This window comes from Caloenas nicobarica, chromosome 24 (genome assembly GCF_036013445.1).
Source record: "Caloenas nicobarica isolate bCalNic1 chromosome 24, bCalNic1.hap1, whole genome shotgun sequence".
Lineage (NCBI taxonomy): Eukaryota > Metazoa > Chordata > Aves > Columbiformes > Columbidae > Caloenas > Caloenas nicobarica.
Window position 1 is genome coordinate 4,237,576 of NC_088268.1, and position 15,310 is coordinate 4,252,885.

Here is a 15,310-nt window from a genome sequence, read left to right on the forward strand (position 1 = left end):
GCGGCGGAGGGAGAAGATCCCGCGTGTCCCACGGTGCTTCTGCTGGGATGTGACAAAGGACGTGAAATCGGGGGGAGAAAAATGATGATTCTGGAATTTGGCTCTGGCTGTCACGGGGTGACGAAAAGCGCGGGCAACGCCTCCTGGCCGGGCTATAAAGGGCTCCGAGGCAGGGGGAGCGAGCACTCGCTGCCTGCGCTGCCCAGCCGGGTTTGTGTCTGCAGCCTCCGCAGCCGTGGCCATGAGCACCACTGTCCGGCAATTCTCCTCCTCCACCTCCCTCAAGGGCTTCGGGGGCCCGGGGGGAGGCTCCAGCCGCCTTTCCTCCGTGCGCCTCGGGGGCGCAGGGTACCGAGCCCCCAGCCTCCACGGGGGCTCCGGCACCTACTCGGTCTCTTCCCGCATCGTCTCGGGGCTCGGCAGCGGCTACGGGGGCAGCTACTGCAGCAGCGTGGGAGGGGGCGTCGGCGGGGGCTTTGGGGGCAGCTATGGGGCTGGCCTTGGCGCTGGCTTTGGAGGCGGCTTTGGAGGCGGCTTTGGAGGCGGCGATGGCATCCTCCAGGCTGGGGAAAAGGAGACGATGCAGAACCTCAACGACCGCCTGGCTGCCTACCTGGACAAGGTGCGAGCCCTGGAGGAGGCCAACACGGACCTGGAGGTCAAGATCAGGGAGTGGTACAAGAAGCAGGGACCTGGCCCAGAGCGCGACTACAGCCCCTACTACAGGACTATCGAGGAGCTCAGGAACAAGGTAGGATGCTGTGATTAACACAGTGGGATGTCCTGTTATCAGAGAGGATGCAGAAACACTGATTGCTACCTCTGTAATTAGTAAAAGCTAATTATGTCATAAAAAGGTGTCTCGGATACGTGTGCAGAGCACCAGGCTGGACATTCAGAGATGTCTCAGTGTCAGCTTTTGATGGCATCCTTCTAGATGGAACACACGGCAGTTTTCACTGGAAGAAGCAGATGTAAAAGGGTGTGATGCAAAAATACATAATGAGACAAGTCTGCATTGATGATGCAGATTTTTTTTGAGCTTAAAATAAATGTGCAGGGAAAATTGTAGGTGTGCATGAACTGAAACACTGGTCTTGTATTTGTAAACATTCAAGCAAAGAATTTGCCAACTTGTTTCAGCTCCTCAGTATTGATGTGATTTAGATGCTAAAGAGAAAAAGATGGAACTGACCAATAACAAGTGTTTTGCCTCCTTTCGGCAGTCACTGCCCCAGGGCCAGGCTTGATGCAAACCCACCAACCCAGGCAGCTCTGGAAGGATTTCTCTCAGTTCTGATTTGATTCCCACCACCCCATTTGGAGGAAATACTCAAGAGTTGACTTCGTTCTTCTCTGTTACTTCTTGCATATGAATTGTCCCCAGCAAACACGAAGGAAGGCAGTGTACAGCTGGAGCTGGAGTGCTGGGAATGATGCAGGGAATACATTTTCTCCCCCAATGTCCTCCCACACTCTGACTTGAATCTTCTCCCAGTGAGGATTGTTTGCTACTGGCTTTGTAATATAAACATCAGAAGCTATAGGCACCTGCTCAGCACATTTTGCTCCATTTCTGCAGTCAAAAAATTAAATCCATCTCCAAAGAAGTGGGCACAAGGTTTGCCAAGCACAAGCACCTGCTGGTCTGCCTGTCCTGCCAGAAGAACCGCACATGGTGCTGTGGATGGGGGAGCAGCTGATTCCTTCTTGCCCCTGAACCGTGGGAACAAATGGCACCATCAAACCTCACACACCTTAGGTGGCTTTTGAAATCCTCACTGAAGGATTTTTGGAGGGGGCGGTCACAGAGGAATCAGCCCCTCCCTGCAGCCATTCTCAGCTGTGTCTCCCTTGTCCTGATTCAAGACACGCCTCTGCTAAAGAAATCCCAAGCTTCCCCAAAACTATTCCTGTCCCGAAAGTCTCACTTGTGTTCCCGTCCCTTGGTCAGCCAGAAGAAGTTCCTGACACTCATTTAGTGCTTTTTCTTTGTCCTCCACCCTCCAGGTTCTGGGGGCCACAGTCGACAACGCCAACCTCCTCCTGCAGATCGACAACGCCAGGCTGACCGCTGATGACTTCAGGACCAAGTAAGCCACATCTCCTGGAGAAATGGAGCAACGGCTGCACAGATGTTTGATGAAACGGGGAGAAAATCCCATCTCAGCCTCAGACAGGCAACGGGGAAACTAAGCCTTCAAAATGGAGGTGTAATTTCCAAAGCAGCTGGTTATTTAAATCTATAGGTGCTTAGGGATTTTGCTTCCATCCAAACCTTCACTGTTTTATTCCCATTGCTTGTTTCTCTGTGGTACGAGCTGTTCTGCACAGAGAACTGCCACTTTAACTTGGGCGTGAGTAGCTCAACAAAGCCCAGGTCCAGTAACAAGGCACAGTAATGTCAGGGCCAAGGTGATGTTATGAACTCAGACGGGCACTGTTGTATCAGTTGTTCCCGTGTTCGGCAGCATCCACCGTCAGGTTGTCCACGCACCATCGGAGTCAGGGAGCCCTGACACCACACCAGCGGCACCGAGATGCTCTGTCCCCAGCTGGGCAAGATCCTGTGCGACTTTTGTGACTGTTCTTGTGTCCCCAGGTTCGAGACGGAGCAGGCTCTGCGCCTGAGCGTGGAGGCCGACATCAACGGGCTGCGCAGGGTCCTGGACGAGCTGACCCTGGCCAGAGCTGACCTGGAGATGCAGATCGAGAACCTGAAGGAGGAGCTGGCCTACCTCAAGAAGAACCACGAGGAGGTGAGCGCAGAGCCAGGCTCAAAGAAGTCCGGCCTGGGACCAGAAATATGAGGTCTGGTCCAACCCTGAAGACTATGCTGAGTTTTTAACTGCTGGGAGGGGGGATGAGATGTGCTGGCAGGGAAGCAGAGATGATGTGTTCTGGATAACAGCGCATCCTCTCCAGAGCCTGTATAAAACCATTCGCCACTCGCTATTCCAGTAATGACCACTGTAGCTGTTAATGAACTAATGAACAATCCCAGCAGCTTCAGGCCTGGAAGGTTTATCTCCCAAGGAACAAAGCCAGCTACAAGCTCTGATTTATTCTCCGAAGGAAGCCAGATTTCAATGCAGATTTCTTGAACCATTTGGGTTATTTTATTTGTGGCCGTGGAGTGAAGGTGCCAGTTTGCTCCCTGCTGATCTGCCCTAGAAATACCTACTGAAGGATGCTACCTTTCCTGAAGAACTCTGTCTTGAGGGGAAAACCCTTATGTGCTGATTGTTGGATTGCATGAAGACGTGTTTCTCTTATCCGCCAGGAAATGAACGCCCTGCGCGGGCAGGTGGGTGGAGAGATCAGCGTGGAGATGGATGCGGCTCCTGGCGTCGACCTCACCAAGATCCTGGCTGAGATGAGGGAGCAGTACGAGAGCCTGGCGGAGAAGAACCGCAGGGACGCCGAGCAGTGGTTCTTCAGCAAGGTGGGCTGGGTCGCCGGCAGCGCCGCGGGCTGGGGGGGACCCCGGGCTGTGCTGGAACCAAAGGGTTTTGCCTTGTTGCAGACGGAAGAGCTGAACCGGGAGGTGGCCATCAACACGGAGCAGCTCCAGAGCGGCAAGACGGAGATCACAGAGCTGCGACGCACCATCCAGAGCCTGGAGATCGACCTGCAGTCCCAGCTCAGCACGGTACGAGGGGCCGGGGGGAACGCAGGGGCACGGGGCGAGGGGCGCATGGGTGCTGCCATCCCCGCCACCCTCCGTCCCCCCTGAACGCGTCCCTCTCCTCCGCACGCAGAAAGCGGCGTTGGAGGGCACCTTGGCCGACACCGAAGCGCGGTACGGCGCCCAGCTGGCCCAGCTGCAGGGGCTGATCAGCGGCGTGGAGGAGCAGCTGGCCGAGCTGCGCTGCGACATGGAGCGCCAGAACCAGGAGTACAGGGTCCTGCTGGATGTCAAATGCCGCCTGGAGCAGGAGATCGCCACGTACCGCCGGCTGCTGGAGGGCGAGGACACCCAGTACGTAGCGGGGCTTCGCTTGGGAGGGCGGCTTGAGTAAGAGCAAAGGAAATGAGAAAAGAACGACCTGCATTCCCTGGAGGGTCCTGTGAGCCCATTTCTTGACCCATGACATGCCACGGGGTCTCCCTTTTCGGTTCTACTCGCCCAGAACAGCCCAGGGGTTATCCCAGCGCTGCAGCATCCCTGGGATCCGCTTCCCATCACCCCAGTGTCTGATGCTGCGCAAGGAGCGGGTACCGCTGCTGCTCGGTGTGGCGGGGGTGCGGGCTGCCTTTATTCCTGAATCCCCACGGCACACATCCATCCTTACCATATTCTTTCTTTAAATTTTGACACTAGGCAGTATCCAGAAGGCATTTTAATCACATACTGGTACCAGAAGAAAAGGCGGGGTTTTAAATAATGTTTTTGTCTTAGAGACTACTCACTTTTTTTAATGTTTCTGAGTACTCCTTTTCTTTTCTCCTCCTGTAGCATTTCCTACGTCTCGCAGCCTGTGAAAGAAGGTAAGAACAAGTATTGGCTGAAGCACTGATCACACATAGCTCTGTCATACCCTTAGCCACCTCCTTAGTGCATATTCTTTGTACTAATTTACTAAAATCACTATTTTATTATGTTTTCAAAAAGTGAATTGACATTAACCACTCTTCTGTGATATACCAGAACACGTTTCAGAAGATCATCTGTGCAGACTGTAACTATATAATAAAGTATTTATGAGTAGCAATGTTGTGGTTATAATGGGTTTCTGAGGCAGTCATTGGCAATAACATGAAAATCTTTAAGACACTTTCTCCTTCATGCCCTGTGAATAACAGCTCCTTCTTTCTCCATTGCAGGACCTGTAACTACCCGCCAAATCCGCACGATCTTCGAGGAGGTCCAGGATGGGAAGGTGATTTCCTCCCGTGAGCAGATCACCCAGGCTGCCCACTAAGGCGGCCGCCTGGTTTGCTGCAAACCACGCACAGCAAAGCAAAAGAAGATTCCAGTGTATTTGCTCTGGCTATGCAGATCGCGAAAAGCACCTTCTCTTTTTATCACCCCCCGCTGCTTCCCTCACCCCTCCTCTAAGCGCTGTGCCCTGCTCAGAAATCAAATAAAGCTTTTTTCGTACTCGTGCAAAGCAGCGGCTGGTCTCGTTGCTCTGCAGAGCCAGGCTGTCCCGCTCCTGGAGCCGCAGGACAAAGCTCCTCTCTGGAAGGAGGAATATTCTCCATCTCTGGTACCCAGATGGCAGGGCCAGGACAATTCTATAGCACCAGAGACCTGGCGGCTCCGGCCAGGACAGCTGATGCGGGTGGAAGCCTGGAAATGAGCTGATTACACGGTCGTGGGAGGTGAAACTTGTGAGAGTCCTTGTGTTTCATCTCAGATTTGGCACTGGGCTGTTCAGGTCGGGGCAAAGCGCTGCTGCGATGTCGAGCAACAGCAGAGCTGAGGCTTTGAACCCAGTGAGTCCCAGCAAGAAAGGGAACAAACCCCAGGTCCTGCAGACGGGACCCTGCAAATGCCCCCGTCCTGCTCCGTCCCAGCAGTTCCCCTGCCGTCCAAGTAACCGCCCTGGGGGTAAAATGGTATTAAGCTGTAGATGTGGCAGGGAAACACCGGCTGATGCCCCCCCAGGAATACAAACTCAGCCTCGTTTAATTCTTGCTTCCCAAGGCACCGCTAAAGGGTGAGGAAAACAAGTGATGGAGAGTGGTGGGTATGGTCTATATAAGTAAAAATATTAAAAACTTGTTTTGGGAGTGATTTGCGGCACGGCCAGGATGTCGGCGGCTGTTCCTGAGCAGCAGTTCACATTGCCATCAGCTGGCCCAGCCATTCCTGGAAAGCCAGTTCAGACACATTCTTGGCTGGATTCTGTCACTTTTATTACTTCATAAATCAAACTTCCAAATCGATGGGATGATTCAGAGAAGCACCAGTGAATGTGTGTAAGAATAGAGCCGGCCCTGCAGCTCTATGACCCCCTTCCAGCAAATCTGCCAGGATTTTATGGGGAGATAAGAGAGAGTTCAGGGTTTTTTCAAAATATTGAGCGGATCCCCACAGCGCATCATCTCCACCGCCCTGCTCCCGGCGCGGGGATGCTGAAGGTGCCTCCCTCGAATTCATCCTCGCTTTCAGTTCTTCTCCTGGAAAAGTCCGGGCACACCCGTGTTGCTGTAGAAACAACAAATAACACTTTGCTAACAAAATCTCCCGTTTTTAATTACTCCTGCTACTGCAAATTGTGAGGGAGGTGTGGAAAGCACAAGTCGATTCTCTCCTGCCTTAAGCATTATTAATTAGTCCTGACCTTAGGAAACCCGCTGAGGAGGGAGCTGCAGGTGGTGGCTTATGCAGACAAGCAGCGGCAGCTTGAGGCAGGTTTCAGAAAGTGGTATTTTATTCCAGAAAGACAGTTTGACTTCTGAGGCTACACCGAGGGAATCTGACATAAAAGACCACTTTAGAGAGAGACATCAAGGTGTGGCTTTTCAGCTCATTTTGGGGAACTTTTCTACAATCTGATACTAGGGCAAACTTCAGAAATAAACCAAAATAATCAGACAAGTGTTTTTGTCCAGGGAGTTTCATCTACTGGACCTGCCAATATGTATGTTTGGAGCCAGAACTTCATCTCCATTTCCCTCCTGAATTAAGACAGATTTTCATGTCTAAACACCCATTTAGTACCATAAAATAACTCTTATGCCATAGAACTCATGTTCTGATTTTGAAATGTATAAGAAATAAGCTCAAGAAATAAGTGTGCATGTGCTCATGAAACAGAGGCAGAATCTGGTTTAAATCTCAGCCTTTTATTTAAAGAGAGCATGATACAAACAATATGTAAGTCATTTGTGGTTGTGTTCAATGGGAGGTCATGTAAATTATGTTTTAGAATTTCTAATATGTTGTTTTAAGTCTTAATTAACACCTCGTGCTTTTAATTGCTGCCTTGTGGTATTATCAAAATAGCACAGATATTTTGAGCAATATGTATTTTTATGACGCAGTGGCTAAATAGGAAACAAAAGATGAAAGAAGAGGCAATTTTATGTAAAGATGGAATACGCTGTTAACCTTGTAACGCAGGGACGGGCGTTAATCCGCGGGGAGCTGGTTGATCGCTGCAAAATGCCAGGGCCGGGGGGGCTCTGAAATGGTTTTGTCACCGACGTCCCCTTTTCCCTGTGCTCAGCAGGGACAACCCGCCCGTTCTGCCCGGCGCTATCGGCCGGGTGGAGGTGAGGAAACGAAGACGAAGCACATTCCTCGGAGCAGCACGTCCCGGCCGCCCCCGCGCTGCCGATCCTCCGCCATCCGCACCTGGGGAGGACGAGCGGAGCGGGGGCGGCCACTGGCTCCGCGCCGCGGGTCCACAGCTCGCGCGACACGAAGATGCTGCAGCCAAGAGACCGAACCACCCTCCGGCCAGCGCAAACACGATGGAGACTCCAGTTCTCCATTCCTTCCAGTCTCGTCTCCATTCGCCGCTGGCAAACGGGAACGTCGTGAGCTGTGTTTCTCCACAGCAGCCAGCTCCTGATGTTCCAAGGACGCATCTCACTCCTGTATCGCTTCCAGCTCTCTTCAGATAGAGGGGAGGGAGTCGTGCCCTTCAGCGCTACTTAGAGATGTACCTTGGTTGCTGATTTCCATACTCTTTCCCCTCTCCTTTGGCAAATGATCTGAGGAAGAACTTGGCTGTTGGGAAGGGGTTGTTGGGGCCTGTCTGCGAAGACAGTCAAACAATCCACCGTGCACACACATGAGAAATATCTTCTCCTCCACGCCCTGCGTTATTAGCTAGTGACACTCAGATTTGTGGTTTCTGCCCGTGACGCAGGTCAGGACAGACAACAGACGGGGGAGCTTGACCATACCTGGTGCAATCAGTTTCTGAGCCTTTTTGCTCTTCAGAGGCAGCCAGTGTCTCTCCTAAAGCTCTGTTTACACGGGAGCTGTAAATTCCAAACTCCAAGTTGTCCTGTCTGCTCACAACTGATTGAGATGTTAATTGCAGAACACATCGTTAGCATTACCTGCTAAGTTATGTTACTGTCAATTTTCGCTCTTGTTCACAGTGCTTAGAGACCACAAGCTTTTTTCCAGGCATCCTTCACCTACGTTATGCTATTCCACATTTTTTTTTCCTGGAGCATCTCATATTTTTAAGTTATGCCAGCTAGTAGCAATACCCTGCCCTTTCTGAATACTTTGCTAAGCTCTCGTTCACAAAGAACAAGACAAAACATCCCCTGCTTATTGCCTTTTCATAATCCTCCCCTCCTGGGTGGTCTCCGAAGCGAAGAAGTGAATGAGCCCTGAAGCATGAACTCCCTTTTCTTTGCTTTTTCGTTCCAGAACACCCCTCTCTCTGTGGATAAAAGAGCAGACTTGCATTTCCAGGGTCGGTAGCCAAGTTCCATCGCACTCATGGGACTGCAAATGTACGTTCAGGGCTCCACGACATGGGTGCTGTCCCAGCGCTGTGTGTACAACATCAGGAGGGACAGCAAACTGTACGAACTGGGACAAAAACACACAGCGAAAGAGATGCTGACTTATTCCATCTGCTGCCTGGATAGCTCAATTTCAGAGCTAACAGTACAAAGCAGAATTAAAATGTAGCCCTGAGCAAGGAGCCTCCTCCTTTGAATCACACCTGACTATTTACTTGGAAACGGAAGAAGCATAAAGACGCCCTTTGTGGGATAAAAAGTTTCTCGTGGAATATGACAAAAAAAACCCCCCATGAATAGAACAAAGGCAAAAATGACGATTCTGGAAGTTGGCTCAGATTTTAGGAGTGATGAAAATCATCGGGAATGCAACAGAAAAAAAAAAAAAGCGCGGGCAACGCCTCCTGGCCGGGCTATAAAGGGCTCCGAGGCAGGGGGAGCGAGCACTCGCTGCCTGCGCTGCCCAGCCGGGTTTGTGTCTGCAGCCTCCGCAGCCGTGGCCATGAGCACCACTGTCCGGCAATTCTCCTCCTCCACCTCCCTCAAGGGCTTCGGGGGCCCGGGGGGAGGCTCCAGCCGCCTTTCCTCCGTGCGCCTCGGGGGCGCAGGGTACCGAGCCCCCAGCCTCCACGGGGGCTCCGGCACCTACTCGGTCTCTTCCCGCATCGTCTCGGGGCTCGGCAGCGGCTACGGGGGCAGCTACTGCAGCAGCGTGGGAGGGGGCGTCGGCGGGGGCTTTGGGGGCAGCTATGGGGCTGGCCTTGGCGCTGGCTTTGGAGGCGGCTTTGGAGGCGGCTTTGGAGGCGGCTTTGGAGGCGGCGATGGCATCCTCCAGGCTGGGGAAAAGGAGACGATGCAGAACCTCAACGACCGCCTGGCTGCCTACCTGGACAAGGTGCGAGCCCTGGAGGAGGCCAACACGGACCTGGAGGTCAAGATCAGGGAGTGGTACAAGAAGCAGGGACCTGGCCCAGAGCGCGACTACAGCCCCTACTACAGGACTATCGAGGAGCTCAGGAACAAGGTAGGATGCTGTGGTAACCAAGACACCTTCACTAAAGCCATGTTAGGAAAGGTTACGCTGTTCCTGTAAGCTGAAGGGAAGAGCATTAACAAATGACAGGTAATTAGGCTGAGATAGGAAAACAGAAAGAGCATGCTTGGAAATCATAGTCATAATTTAATGAACAGCGGTTTCTTGATCCTGTCCTCCACAAGGCACAAAGATGGGTTTTCTAGTGCCTGTGTCGGTGGCTCTCAGAGCCTGGTTTGGGTTACCTGATGCTCCAGGCTGCTCCTGCCACGTCAGCCACCTCCTGCCTTTCCTTGATGCTACTTATGCCCCAAGTATGTGCCCCCTTTGCCAGGCTCCTGATGAAGCACTGACGGCAGGGCCTCGTTATCTCTTTGGCACTGTTCACTGCCGAATGGAGATGCTAACTCGTTCTCATAAATATCCTACAAATCAGACCTTTTCTAGCCTGATGGGACGCTCAAGGTAGAGGTTAAAAAAGAAATTGCCCTATAGGATGGTTGTTCTTTGCAAGGTGCAAACACAGGAGTAAAGTCCAGGAGGCAGAACATACTGGGCTCTGGGGGTGGCTTCAGAGCTGCTGAAGTCAAGTGCGTGCCCTGCTCTGAAATGCGGTAAAAGAAATCATGGCCAAGCCTGTTTCTTTATTCTCAGCAGCTCCCTGGCTGATTTTAGACAAAGGTCTTTGAACAAAACCACCAGAATCTGTCCTCCGTCTCCTATTCTGCCATCATTGCCCTCCTCTGCTCACATTACTCATCCCGAGCTGATTGCCGGGTCCTTCAGCGCTGCCTACGCGAGGTGACAGCAGCCTCAGTCATCTTGGGCTCCTCGGGAGGGGATGGACCTGTGGGCGGTTGGGCAATGACAGTATCAGCTCTGTGAGAGTCAATGCAGGCGCTGCCAGGCCCAGGGTCAGCCCCCGGGGGAAATTACACACTACGATATTCTAGTTCTTTTCCCCTTATCTTGGGCTTCACCTCGGAGTGGGGGCTCTTGCCTCGATACACAAAACTTCTCTGCAAATTGCAGCTTGTCAGGTGTGCGCTGAGCTGGAGCACAGAAACACGTGGAGGCAGAAGCTGCCTCCAGATTTGAGCATTGAAGTGCTGGGTCTCACAGAAACCCCCGCTCCTGATCCAGAGGGAGGGAGACCCTTCCCTCCGCTCCCCTCCCGCACCCCAGCTGGGAAATCGCCACACCAATATTCCTGGATAATTGCTTGGACATCCCCTGAAGCATCAGAACTCAGCGAGAGTTTTTCATTAGCTCGTGGCTACAGAAATTACTGCTCATTAAATGGCCAATCATTTTCAAAATCCCAGAACAAATATTTGTACCTCAGGTGTAATTACAAAAGCAAAACAACTCAGGCGCAGGGCACTCCTTCCTCAACCCGTTTTTTCCGCCTCCACTGGGCTGTTCAGCATCGCCAGGCAAAGCCCAGGGTGCTGCCGGGACTCTGGAGATGCCGCTCTGGCGGGGACAACAGGCTGTGGCATGTCCACATGCCAGCGTCTTCCTGCCTCTCTCTTTGCAGAGCCCACGTGGAATTCCAGCCCCAGGGGCAGGAGGTTCAGCGCGGCTCCGGTCCTTCCTCCGCACGGGAGCTCAGGCAGCGGCACGCCGTTTCTTGGAATCACTTTTTCACTCTTTCACCTTCTTTTATCTCCTGCCAGATTCTTGCCGCAACTGTTGAAAACGCCAACATCGTCTTACAGATCGACAACGCCAGGCTGGCAGCTGATGACTTCAGGACCAAGTAAGTCCGATGTCTTTGAGAGCTCTCATGAGAAGGGAGGGCAAAGGCAGGCTGTTTAAGGCTTTTAAATTTGCCTTCTGCAAGTGTAGTTGCTCCACCAGGTCACTGCTCACTAGAAGTGCGACATTTGGGAAGCGTGCATATCTTCCCGCACAATTGTCTGGACATTCCTGCACTGCAGCGAGCCATGCATGCACATTTAATACAAGATGCTTGGCAGAAATACAACAAGAAACACAGCAAGAAAAATCCTGTATCAGCCGGGCTCCACGGTGCAACTGTGTGTGTGTGTCCCCAGGTTCGAGACGGAGCAGGCTCTGCGCCTGAGCGTGGAGGCCGACATCAACGGGCTGCGCAGGGTCCTGGACGAGCTGACCCTGGCCAGAGCTGACCTGGAGATGCAGATCGAGAACCTGAAGGAGGAGCTGGCCTACCTCAAGAAGAACCACGAGGAGGTGAGCGCAGAGCCAGGCTCAAACCAGGACCTGCAAAACGGACCTTGTGCACTTGGTCGAATGTGCAGGAGTGTCTCTGCAATTCGAGCTGTCAGGAGATGCCTGAGTGGGTAAGGGGGAGGGAAACAATCCCGATAGGAACTCCAGAAGAGGGTCTGTGGGCTTCGTGTGCTGGGTGCAAATAAGAAACTTGTCATGATGGGAATACACGGATTTTTCTCTGACCTGTATCACGTGTCTCTTATCCGCCAGGAAATGAACGCCCTGCGCGGGCAGGTGGGTGGAGAGATCAGCGTGGAGATGGATGCGGCTCCTGGCGTCGACCTCACCAAGATCCTGGCTGAGATGAGGGAGCAGTACGAGAGCCTGGCGGAGAAGAACCGCAGGGACGCCGAGCAGTGGTTCTTCAGCAAGGTGGGCTGGGTCGCCGGCAGCGCCGCGGGCTGGGGGGGACCCCGGGCTGTGCTGGAACCAAAGGGTTTTGCCTTGTTGCAGACGGAAGAGCTGAACCGGGAGGTGGCCATCAACACGGAGCAGCTCCAGAGCGGCAAGACGGAGATCACAGAGCTGCGACGCACCATCCAGAGCCTGGAGATCGACCTGCAGTCCCAGCTCAGCACGGTACGAGGGGCCGGGGGGAACGCAGGGGCACGGGGCGAGGGGCACACGGGTGCTGCCATCCCCACCACCCTCCGTCCCCCCTGAACGCATCCCTCTCCTCCGCACGCAGAAAGCGGCGTTGGAGGGCACCTTGGCCGACACCGAAGCGCGGTACGGCGCCCAGCTGGCCCAGCTGCAGGGGCTGATCAGCGGCGTGGAGGAGCAGCTGGCCGAGCTGCGCTGCGACATGGAGCGCCAGAACCAGGAGTACAGGGTCCTGCTGGACGTCAAATGCCGCCTGGAGCAGGAGATCGCCACGTACCGCCGGCTGCTGGAGGGCGAGGACGCCCAGTACGTAGCGGGGCTTCGCTTGGGAGGGCGGCTGGGGAGGACAGGGGGGATGGACCCAGAATGTGCTGTCTGGGGACTCAGCACAGGGCTCGTCTCTATGTTCCTACCAGCCACGGACGCCCAGTGGCCCTGTTCCTGGTTTCTGTCTGCAGTGAGATGCTGTAACGGGCACCTTCCATGCCCTCCAGGAGACACTGAGCAGAGCAGCAGTTTCAGCACCCGCTATGAGCCTTTTCTGTTTCCCTCCTGCCTGAACGCAGAGCCTGTGTTACAACAACAACAAAAACAGTTGGTCCCTAACTTCTCTTTGTTTTTCTCCTTCTCTTGCAGTATCTCTTCCCAGTATTCCTCTGCTATGTCCTCACACTCCGGCAGAGATGGTAAGAACCTATTTACATACATTTCTAACAAAGAGATCTGCTTTGAGAGCAGCTGCCAGGGTGATGGAGTGAAAATCCCGCCCTGGGCGTGCTGTGCCACCTTGCTGGCCGATCAGTTGAGAGAGCTCGTGGGCATCTTCCAACTGCTGAGCACAGGGAAAAGCTGTCTGGAAGGGAAATACCTTGTACTCCTTTACCACAAGAATGATTTGCCCTAAATGAGCCTTGTGATTGAGCAGCCGGTGTTCTGACTTTACACAGCATTTTCCAGCACCTCGTGGAATTTCCCACATCTTCTTTAAGAACATGTGACATCTGATGATGCGTTAAGACATTTCTCTCCTTCCTGCCCCCTGAATAATGGCTCTCTGCTTTCCTTTTGCAGTCACGACATCCTCCCGCCAGGTCCGCACGATCGTTGAGGAGGTGCAGGACGGGAAGGTGGTCTCCTCCCGGGAGCAGGTGGCGCTTACCACTCGCTAGGAAGGCAAAAAGCGCCCTGGACCCTCGACCCCGGGCTCAGGAGAGCGGCGAGCTGAACCCAAGGCCACGTGCGATGGGGTTGTGCCCCCGAAAGCTCTCAGCTTCACTCATCCCCTCGTCCTCCCTGTTTTACTCTAATTTCAGGCGGGTGCCACCGTGCACTCTGTACACATTGAATAAAGCTTTTCTCCTTGTTCATGCAACTGCAGACTTGTCTGTCACTGATACGTGATCTCTCGAAGCCTTGGGGTTGTGTTCTTCTGCCAGGGAAAGTCCTAAGAAACCACAAGAAGAAGCCAGTGAGAGGAGGGGAATGGGGGGATATGGGTTCTGCTGGGAGCAAAAGTAATTTGAGACAGCTTTTTCCATTGAAGTCATTGCTCATAAACACACGGCACTGACTGAGACATAAACCAGGTAAGTTTGTTACTTGATGTGAAATGAAGGATGATGTTGAGGTCAGCATGCCATAAAACTGAAAATTAAAGCCAACTAAATAAAGCCTAGTTCTCTAGCTCGTGGTATCACAAAGAACCACTTCCTTCTGTAAGCTGAACTTAAATGACTTCAGCCCGACTCCTACTGTCACATGTGCCATTCCAGGACATGAGCACAACCTCAGACTGGTTGCAGATCTTATACATACGCACTTTCTGTCTTATTTGACTGTCTTTAAATCACACTATCAGGCGCATGGTATGAAAAATTTATATAGGTCTTTTCAAGCTGCCTGAAGGCTGCACTTAACAGGTTCTAAAGTAACCATTGCTTAATCCGCAGAGGGATGGGTAGCAATAACTTATTATCACCATGGCATCTAGGAACTCACTGCTGAAATCCTTCTCCAAACACATGAGCGAGTCATCGGTTGTTAGCAACATCTGGAGGCAAAGTGCCGCTCGGGGTTAGGTGATGGAGAGTGACAGGAACCAACGGGTACGGTGCTGGTCATACATCCACCAAACGTGTCTTGTGGGCTGAACAGGAGACAAAATCATCTCAGACCCAAAAGCCTGATGGAATCATTTGCATCCAACTTCATGCTTTCCAGCCAATGGTACCCGGGAGCTCTGTCCAGACTTGGACCATGGCCTCATGTTCATCACCCACCTGAAAATACAGATTTGGGCCTTAGCCAAAAGGAAAAGGTAACAGTTTGCAGTAAGTCATCTTCCCTTTGCTTATAATGATATACAAGGGGCTTCTGCAGCTGAAGTTAAGCACGTTTGCCTCTTAGATTATTGTTGGTGATTCATTCCCCTCAGCCTCCACAAAGACATTTTGACCCTTATGGACCAATCCCAAAGGCATTTCAACCCTTAAAGAACAATCCCAAAGGCAATTCAGACCTTTATGGAACAATCCCAAAGGCATTTCGGCCCCAAAGACAATTCAGACCATTATGGACCAATCCCAAAGACATGCGCCCTGGCCCGAGCAGGCTCCTGAAAAGCGCTGGGCATGACAAGACAAGCAAAGGAGAGGGAAGGTGATCGAAGAAGTGGGGAACCTGCCAGGTCTTTGCAGAAAAGGGAGTGTGAGGAGATGTTATCCTGTATTATAGTTTAGCAATTACAGAAAAGCGTAGGAAATGAAATGCAGACCAGAGTGGAGAGTTCATTGGCTGTATCATGCTCTTCTCTTTGCTGGGATAACAGACCTTCCTTGCAGAAACAGGGGGTCTTCCAACCCAACTGAGGTAGACGTGCCAGTGTCAAACTTAATCTATAATAGCAAGAACGAATAATAATGAATAATACCTAAAATGAATACCATGTTTCCCATCAGACAGTTGTTTTTA

General features: G+C 52.4%; 2 protein-coding genes across 2 annotated transcripts; both read left to right on the plus strand.

Annotated features, from left to right (window-relative positions):
• The first annotated feature begins 201 nt into the window (after nt 1-201).
• Nucleotides 202-4,925, plus strand: LOC135997896 (keratin, type I cytoskeletal 14-like). The gene is made up of 8 exons (XM_065650815.1): nt 202-751; nt 2,011-2,093; nt 2,603-2,759; nt 3,284-3,445; nt 3,527-3,652; nt 3,762-3,986; nt 4,368-4,377; nt 4,828-4,925. Exons 1-8 carry the CDS (start codon nt 242-244, stop codon nt 4,923-4,925), a joined length of 1,371 nt encoding a protein of 456 aa, XP_065506887.1. The 5' UTR covers nt 202-241.
• A 3,981-nt stretch (nt 4,926-8,906) lies between these two features.
• Nucleotides 8,907-13,712, plus strand: LOC135998237 (keratin, type I cytoskeletal 14). The gene is made up of 8 exons (XM_065651398.1): nt 8,907-9,469; nt 11,158-11,240; nt 11,539-11,695; nt 11,948-12,109; nt 12,191-12,316; nt 12,426-12,646; nt 12,977-13,026; nt 13,412-13,712. Exons 1-8 carry the CDS (start codon nt 8,948-8,950, stop codon nt 13,507-13,509), a joined length of 1,419 nt encoding a protein of 472 aa, XP_065507470.1. The 5' UTR covers nt 8,907-8,947; the 3' UTR covers nt 13,510-13,712.
• Nucleotides 13,713-15,310: the final 1,598 nt, after the last annotated feature.